Raw genomic sequence first — 19,818 nt, 5'->3', positions numbered from 1 at the left:
AAAATCAGGTTTTTCGGAGACTGCGCTACGTGCTGGAAACGATGCGTGCATGATAATCTGCCGCGACCTTTACTCTTCTCTTCTCTCCTCAAGCGCTTTCCCAATACTTGTTATTCAATGCAGTTAAGAAATTCATTAGTTCTCGTTCTCAATTAGCAATAACGGGGCTATTGCTATTATGTACCGGGTGTCCCAATAAGAATGGCTCTCGGCCATATCTCAGGAACCGTTTATACTACAGCTTTGAGAAAAAATATTTATAACAAAAGTTGCCTCGGGAAAAGCCTGGAAATTACTTTCATAATTGTAGTTTCACCGCTAGAGGGCGTAATTGAATATCGAAAATTAAAAAATCAAAATTTTACAAAATTTGCCTAATGAAAGGGCACTGTAAATTCGATCATCGTATTCTTCATAAAATTCTGCGCATATTTGATTTCACAAGTTTAAGTCTAGCTTTGCAAATAAGAGGTGGGGGTGAGTGGGTACCTTGTTATGAAAAAATGACTGTAAGTCCAGTTCTGCTAAATCAAATTTTGCAAACTTGGTCTTGTTGAAAACAGCTCTTTTTCGTCAATGTAAGAGTTATAATTTCGTAACAACCTATTAAGTAATATGCCAGCTAGGAGGCGTTATTTAATTATTTTCAGAAATCTAGTTTTCTTTGGAAAATATTAAATACAGGTATGCAATTTTAATCCTGTATTACAAAATTAGATCAAATTAGCAACAGAATAGCGAAAACCGCATGTCGATACCTTTTTTCTGTCTCGAGATATCTTAAGAAACGTGTAAATTTTAAACCTAACCGTTACTGTCACCGGTAAACGAAGTTGGAAAGGTAGTGTGCTGTGGAAAAAATAAAGAAACATTTTCTTATCTCAACGTATATGATTAACTAAAACAACAATAAGACAAACAACACTATAAAATATAACAAAGAAATAAAAACAACTACTTAGTGACGACTTAAATGTTCAAATTATTGCCCATCATTTTTTATTCAAGCATTAACTCTTTCAAGAGTAGATTGAACAGCAGTCTTAGGGACTGTTCAAGTATTACGTAACGCAGGTGGGGGGGGGGTCAAAAATCTTCAAGAATTGCGTTACGCAATAGTTAAACTCCCATAAGAGTGCGTTACGTAGGGGGGATTAAAATCTTCAAAAATCGCGTTACCTAATACTTGAACGCTCCCTTAATCTCTGCTCTCGATATACTTTGAATGTTTGAATGGGGTTTCGTATTCTCTACATCATTTTTTCTCGAGTAGGCCTAGCTGCAACAACAAGGTCTTCAATCCGTCCCCATACCTAAATAAAAGTGAAATACCAAACCGTCCTCACACCAAACAGTTAAATCGGGTGATAGTCAGATAATTGGACCCTTTCTTTTCGGTAATGCTATTATTGGCGAACGCTATCTATTTTTTAAGAAATGAATTGCCTCTTGTTCTGGAAGATGTACCGCTAGCAGTTCATAGGTCCATGTTGTTTCACCACGATGGTTGTCCCGCACATTTTTCCAGAGTAGTAAGAGATTTTTTAGATGAGTCATTCGTTGATAGATGAATAGGACATGGAAGCCTATTTTTTGGCTAGCCAGATCACCATATTTAACTGTTTTAGACTTTTATTTATGGGGGCGGATTAAAGGCCTTGCCGCTAGGCCCACTACTCGAGACAACATGATCCAGAGAGTAGGAAACGCCATGCAAAGTATTGCGAGAGCAGAAATTGAGACTGCTGTTCAATATACTCTTAAAGAGTAAATACTTGCATCGAAAATTATGGGCCATAATTTGAACATTTAAGTCGTCACTAAGTAGTTGTTTTTATTTCTTTGTTATATTTTATAGTGTTGTTGGTCCCCTTGTTGTTTTAATTAATACATCATTTAATTTGACATCTAAAAAATAGTTCTTTGTTTTTTCCACAGCAAACTACCTTTCCTTAACTTCGTTTACCGGTGACAGTAACGGTTAGGTATAAAATTTACACGTATCTTAAGATATCTCGAGACAGGAAAAAGGTATCGACATACGGTTTTCGCTATTCTGTTGCTAATTTGATCTAATTTTGTAATACAGGATTAAAAATGCATACTTGTATTTAATATTTTCCAAAGAAAACTAGATTTCTGAAAATAATTAAAAAATGCCTCCTAGCAGGTATATTACTTAATAGGCTGTTTCGAAATTATAACTATTACATTGACGAAAAAGAGCTGTTTTCAACAAGACCAAGTTTGCAAAATTCGATTTAGCAGAACCGAACTTAAGCCATTTTTTCATAACAAGGTTCCCACTCACCCCCACCTCTTATTTGCAAAGGTAGACTTAAACTTGTGAAATCAAATATGCGCAGGAATTTATGAAAAATACGATGATTGGATTTCCAGTGACCTTTCGTTAGGCAAATTTTGTAAAATTTTGATATTTTAATTTTTGATATTCAAATACGCCCTCTAGCGTCGAACCTACAATTATGAAAATAATTTCCAGGCTTTTTCCGAGGCAACTTTTGTCATAAATATTTTTTTCTCAAAGTTGTACTATAAACGGTTCCTCAGATATGGCCGAGATCCATTCTTATTGGGACACCCGGTACATACATGTAAGCCGGCTACTCACGATACTGCGGGTCCTTCAGTTTTGTCGAATTATAATTGACAAAAATTTTGATCGTGTGTGACCGTGCATCCAACAAAATCGTTACAATTTTACCACAGAGACACTGACATGTCTGCTGCAGTACTGCAGAATTGATATCATCGACGGTTTTGTCGAACGACACCACAGTACCGTGAGTGGCCGGCTTTAGAATCATTCCTTGTCTCGGCATTATTTAAGTTTACTGTACCGAGACCTTATGATGCTTCGCATATTGTGGAAAGCGAAACCGGTCACCTGGGGCAAATAAAAGTGATTGTGAGTAGGTGTATTTTTATTTCATACACAAGAAATATTTAACGCAATAGTAAAAAGCTGCTCACTGTAAGGCTCAGAGACGTGGGTGACAAATAAAAGAATGGAAAACAGAATAAATAATATATCCAAATTTTTATCACAAAAATTAGTGCTTATTTACTTGAGTAACATCAAAGCTGCAGGGGGAATTAACTTAATAATCCCAAAGACGTGTCATAAGTTATATGCTACCTATAAAGCTTACGTTTCTTATTTTAGAGTGAAAATAGACACAGTGGAGGAACTGGTCGAAAGTCGGTTGACATATGGTGGTTGGGGCGAAATAAATAAGGAATTCTTTAAAAAATCCACTGACCCGTCACTGGAAATAATCTCGAAAAATTTTGTAACAGTGAATGATTCAGAGGATGCCGTAGACAGAGTGGCAGAGGCGTCGTTCGCTTTTTACGAAAATACATATTTCTTAAAAGAAGCTTTAGTAAAGCGACAACAAAGATATCAAAATATGTTTAGTTCATCTGATAATTTGACAACGACAACGAATGTTAGTAAGCCGATGAACGAAAACGTGATAAAAGATGATCGAACTTTACATATTATGAAAGATTGTATAATTAATATGCCTGTATCCATAGGTAAGCGGCTAATTTTATTACTTGTAGTTATTATCTTAATAAATATTCATAGCACTTCTTCTTCTCGTAGCACTAGAACCCAGGGTGGGTCTTGGCTGTCTATGCAACTCGCTTCCCTCCCAACGGTCGTCCATAATAGTTGGGTCAGTCTAGGTAGCCCCATTGCTGCCTGGATCTTAAATCTGAGATGTAAGCCTAGCAAAAGTCCACACGGGCGATAATTTACGGCGCCGTAAGAGCAGTAAACCCATTGGTTGACTAACTCCTCCACCAATTCTAGATGAAATAGGAGTTAGTCAACCAATGCCTCGTCAGGTTTACTGCTCTTACGGCGCCGTAAATTATCGCCCGTGTGACCTTAGCCAGACACGCAATAATTTACGGCGCCATAAGAACCGTAATCTCGATTCTCGATTTCCACATCTTGATCGAAAAGGAAATCGAGATGTCAAAATTAAAATGGGATATCATTGGAGTTAGTGAAGTAAGACGACATGGAGAAAACCTGATAACACTAAAATCAGGGCATATATTTTATAGTATAGGCAGTGAATCCGAATCAATCAGGGGAGTCGGATTCTTCATACACAAAAGATTTGCAGATGACATAGTGATTACAAGAAGTATATCCACAAGAGTAGCCTATTTAATCGTAAAGCTAAACCGAAGGTATAAAATAAAGATTATTCAGGTATACGCACCAACAACGGACCATCCGGATGAGGAGATTGAAGACTTCTACGATGACATCTCAACGGCACTGAAAGAAACACCAACACATTACACGATTATATGCGGCGACTTTAACGCAAAGATCGGTCTAAAGCAGGATGAACAGGAAACAGAACTAGGTAAATTTGGATCCAAAGGCAGAAACGAGCGTGGCCAAACACTACTAGAATTTCTATTACAACAAAATCTATACCAGATGAATAGTTTCTTCTCTAAAAAAGATCACAGAAGATGGACGTGGAAAAGGCCAGATGGTAAGACCAGAAACGAGATAGACTACATAATCAGTGACAAAAAATATATATTCAACGGTGTCACAGTCCTTAATAGCTTTTCCACAGGCAGCGATCATAGAATGGTAAGAGCCAAACTAAAATTAGACTTAATAACAGAAAGATCCAGAATGATTAGGAAGAAAGCCAACCCAATATGGAACGACCCAACGAATTTAAATGAATACCAAGGCAATATCAATAAAATCCTACAACAAAATGAATGCATGAATAATGTAAATGCCCTGAACGAAAATATCGTAGAAGCTATTATTCGAGAGGCTCAAGTAAAATGCTGCCCTAAAAGACGCCATGACGAAAAAATAACTATTGAAACAACGCAACTAATGGAGACTAGAAGAAAAATCAAAGGAAACGAAAGCATTGACGAAGAAGAACTGCGAAAAATAAACAAAGAAGTATCAAAAGCTATAAGGAAAAATTTAAGAATGAAAAAGTCCAGCGAACTATAAAAGAGAATAAAAGTCTGAAAGTCCTGAGAAGACGGCTAAGCAATGGAAAATGCGAAATATATAAACTAAAGAACAAAGAAGGAGTCCCCACGTCAAATAGAGAAGAACAAAAAACTACTACACATAGTTGAAGACTTATATCAAGAACTATACACAAGCCAAAGAGAAGACCAAAAAAATTTGGAAGCCGCTGCATCACGCAAAATTATCAACCAGGGTTCAGAGCTCATGCCAGAGATCACACTAAGCGAAATCCAAATCGCAATGAAAAAGATGAAAAACAACAAAACGCCAGGAGAAGATGGAGTCGTAATACAAGCTAGAAAGATGGGTGGACGTGCCCTTCTCAACCAAATAAAAATTTTGTTTAACCTTTGTCTAACATATTGTTGCATACCGGAAACATGGAACAATGCAGTAACAATTTTACTACACAAGAAAGGAGACAAGGCGCACCTAGAAAACTATAGACCAATCAGCTTATTGAACCACATCTATAAAATGTTTACCCGAATAATTACGACAAGACTAGAAAAAAGTTAGATTTCTACCAACCCCGAGAACAAGCTGGATTCCGCTCAAAATTAGGAACAAACGATCACCTACAAACAGTAAAAACCTTAATAGAAAAGTCGATAGAATATATCAGAACACTGGTATTTATCTTCGTAGACTTTCACAAAGCCTTCGACACTGTGGAATTATAACTTCGACAGCATTATAACTGCTCTGAACAATAGTAGAATAGATCACCGGTTTACAAAGTTAGTGCAAACATTATACCAAAACTCCACAATGCGTGTAAAACTACATGATACTACCAGAGAAATTCATATCAAGCGTGGTGTGAGACAAGGCGACACTCTCTCACCTTTTTTTTTTTTTTTTTTTTTTTTTTTGGGAGGTGAGAATCTTCTAAAGACTTCTGGGAAGGTGTCCCAGGTGTGTTGGATTCAACTCTCTACGCCTAACCGTAGCAAGCCGCCTACCAACTAAACTCACCTCCTCTTTCTCCAACCGGCGGGCCAGGAACCGACCTTAGCGGGCATAGCTCTGACCCACCAGCTTTGCTCGTCACCCCATCTAGCACTCTCTGCGTGCGCTCTGTGACTGTCATGACAACCCGGTTTCGCCACCCCATCCACGCATGCAGCCAGCCAGGGTCCGTAAGGCAACCGACCTATCTGCATGATAATGGGTGAGGAGGCGCGACCACGCTATCATCCCATCCACCGTAAACTGGCAAAGAATTACTAAACAGCCAGTGAGAACAACTAAACTTTCATTCCCCACCCCCTGTAGGAGTGGCCCATTCATCTATACACTCACAACATAAGATATAAACACATGAAAAACAAAACATCTAACATTTACTAACACTAGGATTAAAAATCCTTTTATTTTAAAGGACACTGCCCCGGCAGAAGTGGGAGTTGTATATTGACTGCCCACCCCGGTCGGTGCAAAACGACACATGTTCAAAAGAAATACAAACAGATTATCTTTGTTGGAGTCTCCTCTCTCTTTCTTCCTTATGCTTCATCGTTTCAGTGACAAATCCAATGATCAAGTCAAACATTTTTTCATTCATAATGGCTTTATGCATTAATTCTTGGGGCTCACCCAGAGGGGACCCCATCCTCAGCTGCAGCGAGGTTCGCCCTGCATGATATACAGGGCATACGAATATCACGTGGTACGCGTCATCTACCACTCCACACTCGGTACACAGATCGTCCTCAGTCTTTCTTATACGATATGTATATGCCCGAAAGGATCCATGGCCCGTCAAAAATTGTGTGAAATAATAGTTAACGCGCCTGTGTCTGCATTCATACCACCTCACTACATCAGGGATAAGGGTCCTCGTCCAGGCGGCTTTGCCTGTTTCTCTTGACCACTGATCCTGCCAACTTTCCAGGCTTCTTCTTCTTTCTTCTGGTCCTGAACTTATAGCTCCGTTACCCCTTCGATGCATTCGTACCCTCTCCTCTGTCAGAATGTGCACCGGCACAGCTCCGGCCACTACCTGTAGAGCAACGGTTGATACGGTTCTGTACGCGCTGCACACTCTGATCAGGGGTTTTCTTTGTGCTCTGAGAAGCATGTCTCTGTATTTGGCTTTATTTACAACTTCGTGCCATACTGGAGCCCCGTATAATATTATTGACATAATGGATTGTAGCATTACTGCCCGTTTGTGTGATCCAGGGCCTCCTATATTCGGCATTAATTTTTGTAGGACTGAGGTCCTTGCCTCCGCTTTCCGACATGCTTCATGTATATGTGGGCCGAATGACCTTCTGTCGTCGAAGATTATTCCCAAATACTTAACTGTTTTCTGGGGTTTTAGTTCGGAGCCTCTGAACCGAAAATTAATGTCTTTTCGATCCCGCCGTCCCCTCAAGATAATTATCTCAGTCTTTTCTACTGCCAATTTTAAATCGTTGTTCTCTATCCATTTCGCGGTTTTTTCTATTGCTGTGTTTACTTTATGTATGATGCCCCGATTCGTGTCGTCCTCGATTAGTAGGGCTAGGTCGTCTGCGTATGCTATTGCCCTTACTCCTAGTGTTCTATTTACCTCTAGTACCCCATTGTATAATATGTTCCATAATGTGGGTCCCAGGACTGACCCTTGGGGTACTCCAGCAGTCATATTCATCTTATTTTTCTTCGTTATGCATACGCTTCTTTCCGATAGGTAGTCCTTTATTATATTGGACATGTAATCCGGGGCCCCCAGCTCGACAATCCTGTCGATGATGAGGCCCCAGTTCGCCGAGTTGAAGGCATTTTTAATGTCCAATAGAACAAGTACCACCCACCTCTTTCTACTTATTTGTGCCGCGTCTCTAATCCAGATCGCTGCGTCTACTGCTGATCGACCTTTTCGAAATCCGAATTGTTGACTGGATAGAGCTCTCTCACTTGCCAATACCCCTTCCAGCCTCTTCTTCACAAGAATTTCATAAAACTTGCCAAGACAGTCTAGAAGGCATATCGGCCTGTAGGAGGATGCCGAGTCGGGGGGTTTCCCAGGCTTGAGTAGCAATACCAGATTTGCTTCCTTTAATTCCCTGGGAAACTCTTGATTCCGCAGTAGATTGTTAAATACTCTTCTGATCAAACCTGGTTTCTCTGTTGCTATTATCTTCAGTGCCTCGGGTGGCAGACCATCGGGGCCGGGAGCTTTACCCGATTTGATTTCCTGACCAGCGGCTTTTATTTCTTCCTCCGTAAACTCCTCCACTACCGTGGGGAAAATCTTCAAGAAAGCTTGCTCCTCCTTGGCAGGAAAGAGAAGTTCCGCAGATTCACGCCGCTGGTCTTCGTCTAGTCTGTATGGGGCGATCATTTTGAGAGACTTCATTGTTATTTTGTATGCGTCTCCCCATATGTCATTTTCTAGCGCGTCTATCAGATTCTGCCACCTTTCCTTTTTCTCTTTCTTTATTTTGTTGTTTAGATTCCTCTTCGCTGTTTTATATATCTCATTGAGCTCGGGGTTGCCCTGGCTTCTTGTGTAATTCCTCCGAGCTCGGAGGCACACTTTCCGTAGTTCTCTTATCTCATCCGTCCACCAATAGGGGGTTCTTTCGTTATTTTTTGTCTTTTCTGTGGCCAACTCAACGGCATTAGCGAGTGTCTTCCTAAGTTGGCCGAGATCTGTAATTGCATCTTCGTCGATTTTTTTAATCTCCGACAGGTACCTGTTTTTGTTTAATATTTTCTCTCTTCGACCTATCGGTTTTCTTAGAACCCTCCCTTTAACCATCACCTCGTACGTTATGTAACAGTGGTAGGTGAATAACTGTTCGTCGAGGACATCCCAATTTTTTATGCGTCTGGATAGCCTTTCGGTTGCAATGGTTACATCAATATGTGATTTGCTAGCCCCTCTTACGAATGTGGGTTTGTTGTTGTTGAGTACATGGAGGCTAGCCTGGGCTATCCATTCATTCCAGAACTCTCCCTTCTCATCATTCATGGGAGAGCCCCATGACCTAGATTTTGCGTTGATGTCCCCGACAATCATTATTTGCTTCTCTCTTGTAGCGATGCTCATTATTTCATCTACTTTTTGTTTGTAGTCTCTGATGGGTATGTTTGGAGATATGTAGCATGCCAGGAGACAAAAATCCTTCATCTTAATGAGAATATAATTTCCGCCCCTGACTATGCCACGCACACCAAGATCTTTATTTCTGAAGAGCACCGCCACGTTTTTGTTTGTATCCTGCACCCAGCCACCGTCCGACGTTATTTTTTTGTTAGGTTCCGGGACGATGAGTAAGTCTATTTTTAGCGTGCAGGCTTTCGCGTGGACGAGATCGTGTGCCCGTTTTGCGCGGCCCACGTTCACCTGCATTATCCTTATACCAGGTTGATCCTTGAGGTTCATTTTTGGTTCAGTTCCCTAGAGAGTTGACCCGTATCCGTTTGTATATATTGAACACAATAAATATAAATAAAATAAAGGTGTAAATATAAAATGAATAAATAGGTAAATAAATAAATAAAAGATTAAAATGGTATACTGGACAATACACAACACACTAAGTTTTTTAAAATTATATGTGAAATTAAATTTTATATAAATAAAATTTATATAAATAAAATGTGTATAGATAAAATTTTCAAATAAATTAAATAAATAAATAAAAATATGTATGATTAAAATCGATAAATTTACCCTATAAAAGGTGATTTCCTGTTTCACTGGTGGGCTGTATACGGACCCACCTCCGTTCATCAGGAAACCACTTCTCACCCTTTCGCTTTTGTTTCTTTTAATGTTTTATGGGTTCCCTTTCCCCTCCCCTGCCGTACACCCACGCCCTATAGGCTGGGCATGTCATGCGGTCCACTCTCTCACCTAAATTATTTATAGCGGTCCTCGAATACGTCTTTAAAATGCTAAAGTGGAAAAATAGAGGAATAAAAATAGGTGGAGAAATGCTCAATCATCTGCGTTTTGCCGACGATATAGTACTTATTACCGAAGATCTGGGTGAAGCACAACAAATGCTACTAGAATTAGAAAACGTATCTTCAAGAATAGGTCTAAAAATGAACATCAGTAAGACCAAATTTATGACAAATTTAGTTCCCAGCGAACACCTAACCATCCAAAATCAAGTGGTAGAATTGACAGAAAAGTACATATATCTCGGTCAGGAAATCAGAATAGGCAAGGACAATCAGACTTGCGAATTTCAATGACGAATAACACTTGCTTGGGCGGCGTATGGTTCACTAAGAGACATCTTTAAGAGCAACATCCCGACAGCTATGAAACGGAAGACAAATGACCAATGCGTTCTTCCTATTATGACATACGGAGCAGAAACTCTCACGCTCACAAAAACAACAGCAATAAAAATGCGAGTGGCACAAAGGCGCATGGAAAGATCGATTCTCGGCGTGACAAAAAAAAGACAAAGTAAGGAACCAAGACTTAAGGAAAAGAACAGGTATCACTGATGTCGTTGAACGTATAGCCAAGCTGAAATGGAATTGGGCAGGCCACATAGCGCGACTGAAAGACTCAAGATGGACCAGAAATCTAATTGACTGGCGCCCAAGAGAAGACAAACGCAGCAGAGGACGACCACGAACACGCTGGATGGACGACAATAACCGAATATCCAAGAAATGGCAACAAGAAGCACAGAATCGTGAAGAGTGGCGAAAAATGGGAGAGACCTATATCCAGCAGTGGACAGAAGAGATTGCATGATGATGACGAAGAACCGTAAAATAAAGCGCAAAAATGGGTCCCATGGTGAGAGTAGTGGATGACCAGACTGAGCTGTAAAATATCGCGCAGCAACATCGAACGGGCCTATCTTCGGCGTGTATCGCAAACGAATGGACCTGGGTCCAAATTTGTAGCTGATCTAGCCACAACAAAGACCAAAACACTGTATTTACATCTCGCGGCACACGCCGTGATTTACATCTCCGTCTGGTCATGCTTTTTACGGCGGCTACTGCCGCTTCATTTTACAGCTTTTACTGCTCTTACGGTGCCGTAAATTATCGCCTGTCTGACCTCAGGCTAACCATGTCATCTCTTCATCGCATTTGTGGACGTCCTAAGGGCTTTCTTCCTTCAAAATTAGCTCCGCAAGGCGGTTATTAGGGAGTCTATGGATAAGACCTGCCCCTCTTAGACGTTGGGATTTAATCTCTTGGACTACGTCGCTAGCCCTGTACATCTGTTTGACCTCGGTATTCAGGCGCGGATACAGAGGGGGGTCAACGGGTCCATGGACCCCCCTATTATATTTTGTCTATAAGTATTTCTTTTATTATTTATTATTTTTTTTGTCAACCAGAGCTCAATTCTTTTGATACCGTAGGTATCTGAGACGACTGAATTTTATCCTTAGAGTAAGTTTGAGTCGTATGGCTAAATCTGGACAATAAAATATGGACAATAAAGTACGTCTGACCCCCTATTATTAATTTCTAGATCCGGGCCTGTCGGTATTGGTTAGTATTTTTCTGAGGATTTTTCTCTCAAAACAGCGATGTTTTCCAGAGCAGAGTTTTCTTTCCATTGCCTCTGTCAGCGTCCACGTCGCACATCCATACATGAGCATCATTCTAATCACTCCCTATATACCATGATTTTTTATGTTCGTGTGGCTCTTTGATTTAATAGTGTTGTGGAAGCTGTATACACATCTATTTGATGCTTGGTTTCTCCCTTTTATCTCTTCCTTGATATGGTCTTCTGCGGTGATTGTCGCTCCGAAATATTTAAAACTTTATACTCTTTCAAAGTTACATTTAGCCCTATTCCATCTCGTCTCTTTTGTCCCTTAATGCTCATATTATATTTGGTTTTCTCTTCATTGACCCTTAGACCAGTTTTTTGCTCTACCTCTAATTTATTGAAAGTCTCTTTTACGTTGGTGACTGTGTTCCCCAAAATATCAATGACACCCGCATATGCTAAGAACATTTGTTTTTAAACCAAGAGGAGTAAACTAAAAAGACAGATTCACACCTAAGAAAGTCACTAGAAATATTACCAAATAGGCACATCTTCTTTTTTGGTTGATCATATTGGCCTTTGACGGTAATCCATAAATATTATATTATACTAATACAGTTCTAAGAGTTCTAAAAACAACTGTTTTTTTTATATAAAAACAGACTAAAAATCTAAAAATTAAAGGAATAACGCAGAAAATACAAAAAATTGCTGATATAACTTAATTAACCTATGAAATACCAATAATGTCAAAATTTTATAAATGTTATTAGTATTAAAATTTGATAACAGTGGAGTAAACTTGCCTGAGGTCCAATTACAAACAAGCTTTACGGCTCGAGGAATTTGAATTACTCCTCTAGGTTTAAAAACAGACTATAGTAATAATTTTGGTCCATTTATTGTCAGTAGTTCTGTTCTAATTTGTGCTCTTCTTACTACTTTATTGGCATGTTTATTTTGTAATTACTTTCAGGATTACAAAAAAATTCTCCTTTAAAACCACGCATGGACAAATTCATACGACGAGTATTAGAAGCAGGTTTTATCAAAAAGTGGATGGACGACGTTATGCAAAAAGTACTTACATCAGAAATCCAAATAGAAGACACTGGTACCACCAAAGCAATAATGAACTTAAAGAAATTCTCTGGAGCTTTAGTAGCTTTAATAATCGGCTATATTATTGGAATTATTACTTTGATTGTAGAAAACTGCTATTTTTATCTTAAAGTTGCAAAAAATCCACAATTTAATAAATATTCTAGGCAAATTGTCAAAAAATCTAAATAGCCGGACTAGTTTCAAATGTAAATAAATATTTATTTGTATTTGTTAGTTATTAATTTATCACGATAAATAAAAACTTTGTTCGATCATTGCATCTATTTTTTTATGCATACAACTCTCAAAATATTATGACAATGCTCAAAACAAATTGTCCGAAATTTTGTAAAAACAAGTAGCTATTAGATAATTTATATCTGTATGTAAGATATCATTTTTTTATTCGTCTGAATGGTCTCTAGGTGCCATTGTATATAAGCTGTACACTTCCGTGGAAATTTTAGCTGTTTTTCACTTTCATGATCCGTTAAGACATGGGGGATCAGTTCACTTTTCTTCTAATCTGCCTCTTCAAAGCTTCTGGCCTGTCTTCGTTTCCATCACTACTTTTCTCCACTCATTTCGGTTCTCAGTCTTTTTTTTCAGTTGCGAATTCCCATAACTCTTAAGTCGTCTTCGACTTGATGTTTCCATCTTGCTTTTGGTCTGCCTCGTGCTCTTGTCTCAGTCTCAGGGGGTATCCAGTTGGTAATAACTTTATCTACTTACATGACCATACCACCTTATTCTTCTCGCTTTTCCTTCTTTCACAATGTTTTCTCCTTCCATCCATTGTTCTATTTCGTGGTTCATCCAGGGTCTTCTTTCGTTTTCATTTAGTACTTTTATAGTAAACACTTTCAGCTGTTCTTCTTCTTTTAACGTTAGGGTGTTAGTTTCTATGGCATACATTACCACTGGCCTTATGGTAGTCTTATATATTCACATCCTTGTATTTCTGTGTAACTTTTATCTTTTATTATTTTTTTATTTTTGTGGTAAGCTCTATTTCCTGCTTGTAGTTTCTGTTTCAGGTCTATCCTTTCATTATCTCCACTAAACATCGTTCCCAAGTATTTGAATGTATCTACTTCCTCAAATCTGTAATTATCTATTATCATTTGTGTTAGTCTTGTTTTTTGAATCTGCTTGCGTTCATGTACTTTGTTTTTTCCATATTTATGTCCAGTCCTCGTCTTTTTGCCCTTTTTCTATTTCAGAGAATGCCTTAATTAATGATCTTTTGTCCCGGGCTATTATAACGATATCATCTGCATAAACTACTATTAGATCAGGAAATGAAGCTGGAAAATGGTAAAACCTCGCAATTTTTTCGTCCAGTATGGATTTGTACAAAAATTTGGGATTAGGCTCATTTGTCCTCTAGTTTATTTTCTATATCGAGCCGTTGTACGCTTTTGGATTTTTAAGGGTTAAAACTACCCCTAATTGTAAAAAATTATAAAATAATATTTTAAACTTTAATATGGTCAACATTTGGTTTTTTATTAGTTAAAATGATTGTTTTATGCTTTAGGATATAATATCATAATATTTCAATCCTTAAAACCACCCTTGGAGCTATCTATAAAAAATTTATTTATCATAAAAGATTGATTTCGACTTTCATCGATTTGCATAAAAATTTGGGATTAGGATTATCTCACCCTGTTCTTCATTTTCTATATCATGCTCCAGGGCGTTGATTATTTTTAGGGGTGTAAACTACCCCTTATTGTCAAAAATTATATAAAAGCATTGTAAAGTTTAATATGGGTAAAATTTGGATTTAATTAGTTAAATAATGATTGTTTTATGCTTTATGATATAATATCATAATATTTCAACTCTTAAAACCCACCCTTAATAACATTGCAATTTAATAGATCCATACATAAAAAAAGTAGAATTACGTACAAAAACATTTATTTACACACAAAAATACGAATTTACAAATACAAAAAGTTTTTTAGTCATCTTCATCGAGATCGATGTCAGGTTCTGTGGTATTATATACATTGAAAATGCTATATTATGTACACTCCCAAACAGGCTATTCGAATTTTTCGAAAAAAAAATTCGTTTCATAAAAATAGCTCCTTCATTTTTGGTGATAACAAGTTTTTTCACAAATGATTTTGTACGGTTTTTGAATAGCTATAAGACTATGTAAATTAAATTCCGTAAGATCCCTTAGTTAAGTGGGGTGAGTTTAGAGGGCTCGAATAAGGGGGTGTTTGCTCGTAAATAGAGATTTTAAACAGCTATACTCGCTAAATATTCACTGTAAAGCAAAATGTACGCACAAAGAAATGTTAATTATTAAAAAAGCTACAATTTAGTACTACATATATGATTTTTTTTGTATCTTCAGTATTTTCGGAGATATTTTGAAGAGAAAGGTGAAAAATACGAAATTGCAAAAAATCAATTTATCTTTAAACTCCAATTTTTCTAAAATTAAGCATTTTAAATAAGTCAAACTTCTTAATTGTATTGATAATACATATATAAAAAGAATTACAGAAGGGTGAAAACCAATTTTAATTAGGAGGGTAGTTAGGGGATTGTTTTCACTGATTTTTTCGTAGAAAAAAGTAGGTACCGACCTTATTTTGATTATATGTGGCTCAATTTTTATGATAGAAACTTTTTACTAATTTTTTTTAAAGGTCTAATTAAATACTTGAAAAAAGATTTGGATAGTTTTTCTCGAAAAATGCAAAGTTTTCCCCTTATTTGGCTTTGAATATTTCAAATTATGAATTTGACGAAAAAATCTAAATGCCGTATCTCGGTTTATATTGGTCGCAAAAAAATTATAAAAAAAAAGGATTTTGTTTGTGTTTCGAGAATATAAAATTCTGATATCTACAGTTTTTTTGATTAAACGCATATTTTTCGAGTTATTCTTAAAAAACCTTCTAAAAAAGTTGACTTTTTGGTCGAAAAACTGTTACTTTCAACCGCGTATAACTCGAAAAATATTAGTTTTACAATGAAAACGTAAAGAATATTTTTTGCCACCCCACAGATCCTCGTGTGGTAAATAAATATATGTTGGTTGTTGGGATCATGTGGCTTTGGTCTTTAATTAATTAAATAGGTATAATAAACACGACACCAATCTGACTTCATTATAATTTATTCAACGGTGTAACGGACAACAGTTGTTACTAATTAATTCATAATTTTAGTTACTAATTAGTTACTGACTTTTGTAACTAATTAGTAACTATTAGTTACTAATCTAAACAATGACAATGATTCATTAAGGTGATACAGTAGCGATCAACAGGTTGCCAAAACGCGTTCCGAGATTGCGGCTGTAATTTTGAATATTTTTTCGAGATATTTGGCACACGTATTCGTATTATAATAAAGAATGGCGGTACAGAGCCCGATTTGAAAAATATATTAATATGTGGAAATTACTCTGTAATTAAATACAATATTAAAAAAACGAGCCTGTACCGCCATTAAGAAGAACAAAAAATACACTTTCTTCAAATAAACTTTTTTATCCGATGCCTAGATTTTGTGTCATTTTGGAACTACTAATGAAATAAAACATTTTAGTAGTTCCAAAATGACACAAAATCTAGGCATCGGATAAAAAAGTTTATTTGAAGAAAGTGTATTTTTTGTTCTTCTTAATGGCGGTACAGGCTCGTTTTTTTAATATTGTATTTAATTACAGAGTAATTTCCACATATTAATATATTTTTCAAATTGGGCTCTGTACCGCCATTCTTTATTATATTACGAATACGTGTGCCAAATATCTCGAAAAAATATTCAAAATTACAGCCGCAATCTTGGAACGCGTTTTCGCTACCTGTTGATCGCTACTGTTTCCTCTTAAGGTATCAACGTTACTACCAAATTACTATATCAATACCGATCCTCGGCATATTTATACCTATCTAAATAATAACAGAATTTGACTTCAAGTTCACAAAACGTTAAACACTTGATACAGCTATAAGCTAATATTGTTTTTACATCATTGGATTTTAACTTCAATGTCTAAGGGTTAAATCCCTTAACACACTCGTTCAAATGACCGACAAGACTTCGCTGATGTAGTGTGAGAATATAATCTAGAAGTTAGAAATGACAGGGGTGATAGGCTGGTCGAGTTCTGCCAACAAAACGAAATGGTAGCATCAATATAGTTTGGAACTCTATTGAGTATATTTATTTTTATCCATAAAAGATTCCACAGAGCAGTCGAAACTAATCCGGGAACTAATATCAATTCAGATTACAATCCTATAGTAGCCAAGATAGAAATCAAACTAAAGGCTCAAAAGATAACAGTTTGTACAATTAAAACAGACATAAACAATTTACAAGACCCAATGACCAAAGAAGAGGTCTCAGAAAAATTGAACTTTCAATTATCGAACTTAAAAAAAAAACTACCTATTCGAGAATTCATAATTATTGGAGAAATTTTAACTAACATTATAAACGAAAATACTCAACCAATAGGTACTAGTCCACACCGTCCTTTTTGGAAGATGCTTACAAAAGTCTTAAAAATGGTTTTAATTGCTTCAGTTGAGCAAGTCTACCACTTTCTGAAAAATTTCAGATAAAAATAAATTATTTTTGTCGGACAAAAAAGAGGGCGCGATCGCGGAGTCCGACACCCGCAAGATATCACTCTAGCGAGGTAGTTTTCTTATTACAAAACTCTTAATTTTCAATTGAAAGTACTTACATTTAATTAATAAAGATTGTCGATCCCTTGTCCGGCAAATTTACAGCCTAGTTTCGTTAGTCCGACAACGTAAACATGTTAATGACGCGGGACGCGAAAACGCGTCCAACTTGCACTCTCAACTTTTTCAGAAAGTGGTAGACTTGCTCAAACTTAAGACCATTTTTAAGAATTTTGTAATCATCTTTCAAAAAGGACGATCTACTGTGGACTATACCAAAAACAGCAAACTAAGGAATGGATAACTGAACTGATAATGTAAATTATAAAGGATGGAAAAAAGAAGGCTACTGGAAGGCGGAAATCCCACAGAGTACAGAGCACCAAAAAATTCATAGAAAAATAAAAACAGAAATAAAAAAGGCTGAGGAAGTACATTTAACTGATAAGTACAAAGGACTTCATCAAAAACATGATGTTCAATCAGTCATGAACGATCAATCGTTCATATAGTCCAAGAGGCAGCGCTGAAAAATCTCTTTGAATTTACTAAAGCTAGATTTTTCACAGTTGATTACTGTGATTGTGTAGAGAAACATACTGCGGTCGGTCAAGCGAAACGTAGAACAGGAGTTACTGAGAGGGTATCAAAGTTGCTTTCCTACGAAGGCAATTAAATCCATTTAACAACGTGGAATGAAGTAAACACTTCTGTTGTATGTAGGCATATGAATTTATTAAAAAATCCTTAAAATTTATCCACGAAAGAGTGGAAGTACAAAACGTTTTCGGTCAGACTGACCATCATCAGTGTAAACGTCCAAGTGTACAAACATCCCAGTAAACATCCCAGTAATTGTAATCAGCCACTTCAATAGGTATAAAAACCTCTAAAATACATTATTGTTACATTCTATATTAAAAAGTGGTCGACATTAAGTCGATGTCTTAAGATGTAAAGATCACATGTGAATGTATTTCATCCTTGCTCGAAAATTGCACAAGGTATGTACTTGTGTTCAGGTGAGAGGTTACGAACCAACTTGGTTCAGTTGGTATGTACTTGTGCAATTTTCGAGCAAGGATGAAATAAATTCACATGTGATCTTTAAATCTTAAGACATCGACTTAATGTCGACCACTTTTTAATATAGAATGTAACAATAATGTATTTTAGAGGTTTTTATACCCATTGAAGTGGCTAGTTACAATTACTTGTACAATGGACGTTTACACTGATGATGGTCAGTCTGACCGAAAACGTTTTGTACTTCCACTCCTTCGTGGATAAATTTTAAGGATTTTTTAATAAATTCTTATGCCTACATACAACAGAAGTGTTACTTTATTCCACGTTGTTATATTGAAGGTATACAGCCAACTAGAGGGTTTACCCCCTTTTTAAAGTTTTAAATCCATTTACTAAGGCTGAAAATCAGTACACACATTCTAAATTAAATATAAATAAAAGTTATAGTCGGTCAGCTGTATGACATTATTCACTATATTTTGACCCCCTTGTAAACTGCTTTATTTACAGAATTAGAAAAAATATAAAATACAAAAGTTATTCGATTTTTAAATTATGATTTTCTGACATATATATCGTACTAGTGACGTCATCCATTTGGGCGTGATGACGTAATCGACTATTTTTTTTTAAATAAGAATAGCGGTCTAGTGATAGCTCATTTGAAAGGTTATTCAATTCCCTATTCAGTAATATAAACATTAACATGATTAATTATACAGGGTGTCCAAAAAAATTGTTTGTAATGAAATTAATTGTTAGATTAATAATTAAAAAATATTTTTTGGACACCCTGTATAAATAATGACCTTAATGTTTATAGTACTGTATAGAGAATTTAATAACTTTTCAAATGAGCTAGCACACGACCCCTATTCTTATTTAAAAAAATAGTCGATTACGTCATCACGCCCAGATGGATGACGTCACTAGTATGATATATATGTCAAAAAATCATAATTAAAAAATCGAATAACTTTTGTATTTTACATTTTTTTCTAATTCTGTAAATAAAGCAGTTTACAAGGGGGTCAAAATATAGTGAATAAACCTGTACATTCATTGGGGCCGACCGACGGGCTCTGTCCCGTCATACAGCTGACCGACTATAATAACTTTTATTTATAATCAATTTAGAATGTGTATACTGATTTTCAGCCTTAGTAAATGGATTTAATTACCTTCGTAGGAAAGCAACTTTGATACTCTCTCAGTAACCCCTGTTTTACCTTTCGCTTGACCGACCGCAGTATGTTTCTCTACACAATCACAGTAATCAATTGTGAAAAATTTAGCTTTAGTAAATTCAAAGAGATTTTTCAGCGCTGCCTCTCCGTCTAATAGTGCGATCAAAAAATTTATTTTTAAGAAACGACATATTGCACAATCTATCGTGAAAAATAGGGTAGGCATTTTTCAAAAATACTAGAAAAATGTCAATTTGGGAAGGCTACATTACACAA

General features: G+C 36.5%; 1 protein-coding gene across 1 annotated transcript in view; it reads left to right on the top strand.

Moving 5' to 3' along the window:
* The window catches only part of LOC114336380 (glutamate receptor ionotropic, delta-1), a 75,270-nt gene extending 62,353 nt beyond the window's left edge, over positions 1-12,917 (top strand). The window contains exons 7-8 of the mRNA XM_050646910.1: positions 3,188-3,564; positions 12,526-12,917. Coding sequence (XP_050502867.1) covers positions 3,188-3,564; positions 12,526-12,842 — 694 coding nt within the window. The 3' untranslated portion in view covers positions 12,843-12,917. The remainder of the gene's footprint in view (positions 1-3,187; positions 3,565-12,525) is intronic.
* The last annotated feature ends 6,901 nt before the right edge of the window (positions 12,918-19,818 follow it).

The sequence above is a fragment of the Diabrotica virgifera genome, chromosome 3 (assembly GCF_917563875.1).
Source record: "Diabrotica virgifera virgifera chromosome 3, PGI_DIABVI_V3a".
Classification (NCBI taxonomy): domain Eukaryota; kingdom Metazoa; phylum Arthropoda; class Insecta; order Coleoptera; family Chrysomelidae; genus Diabrotica; species Diabrotica virgifera.
The sequence above is the reverse complement of the archived record's forward strand: the minus strand, read 5'-3'. Positions and strand labels throughout refer to the sequence as shown.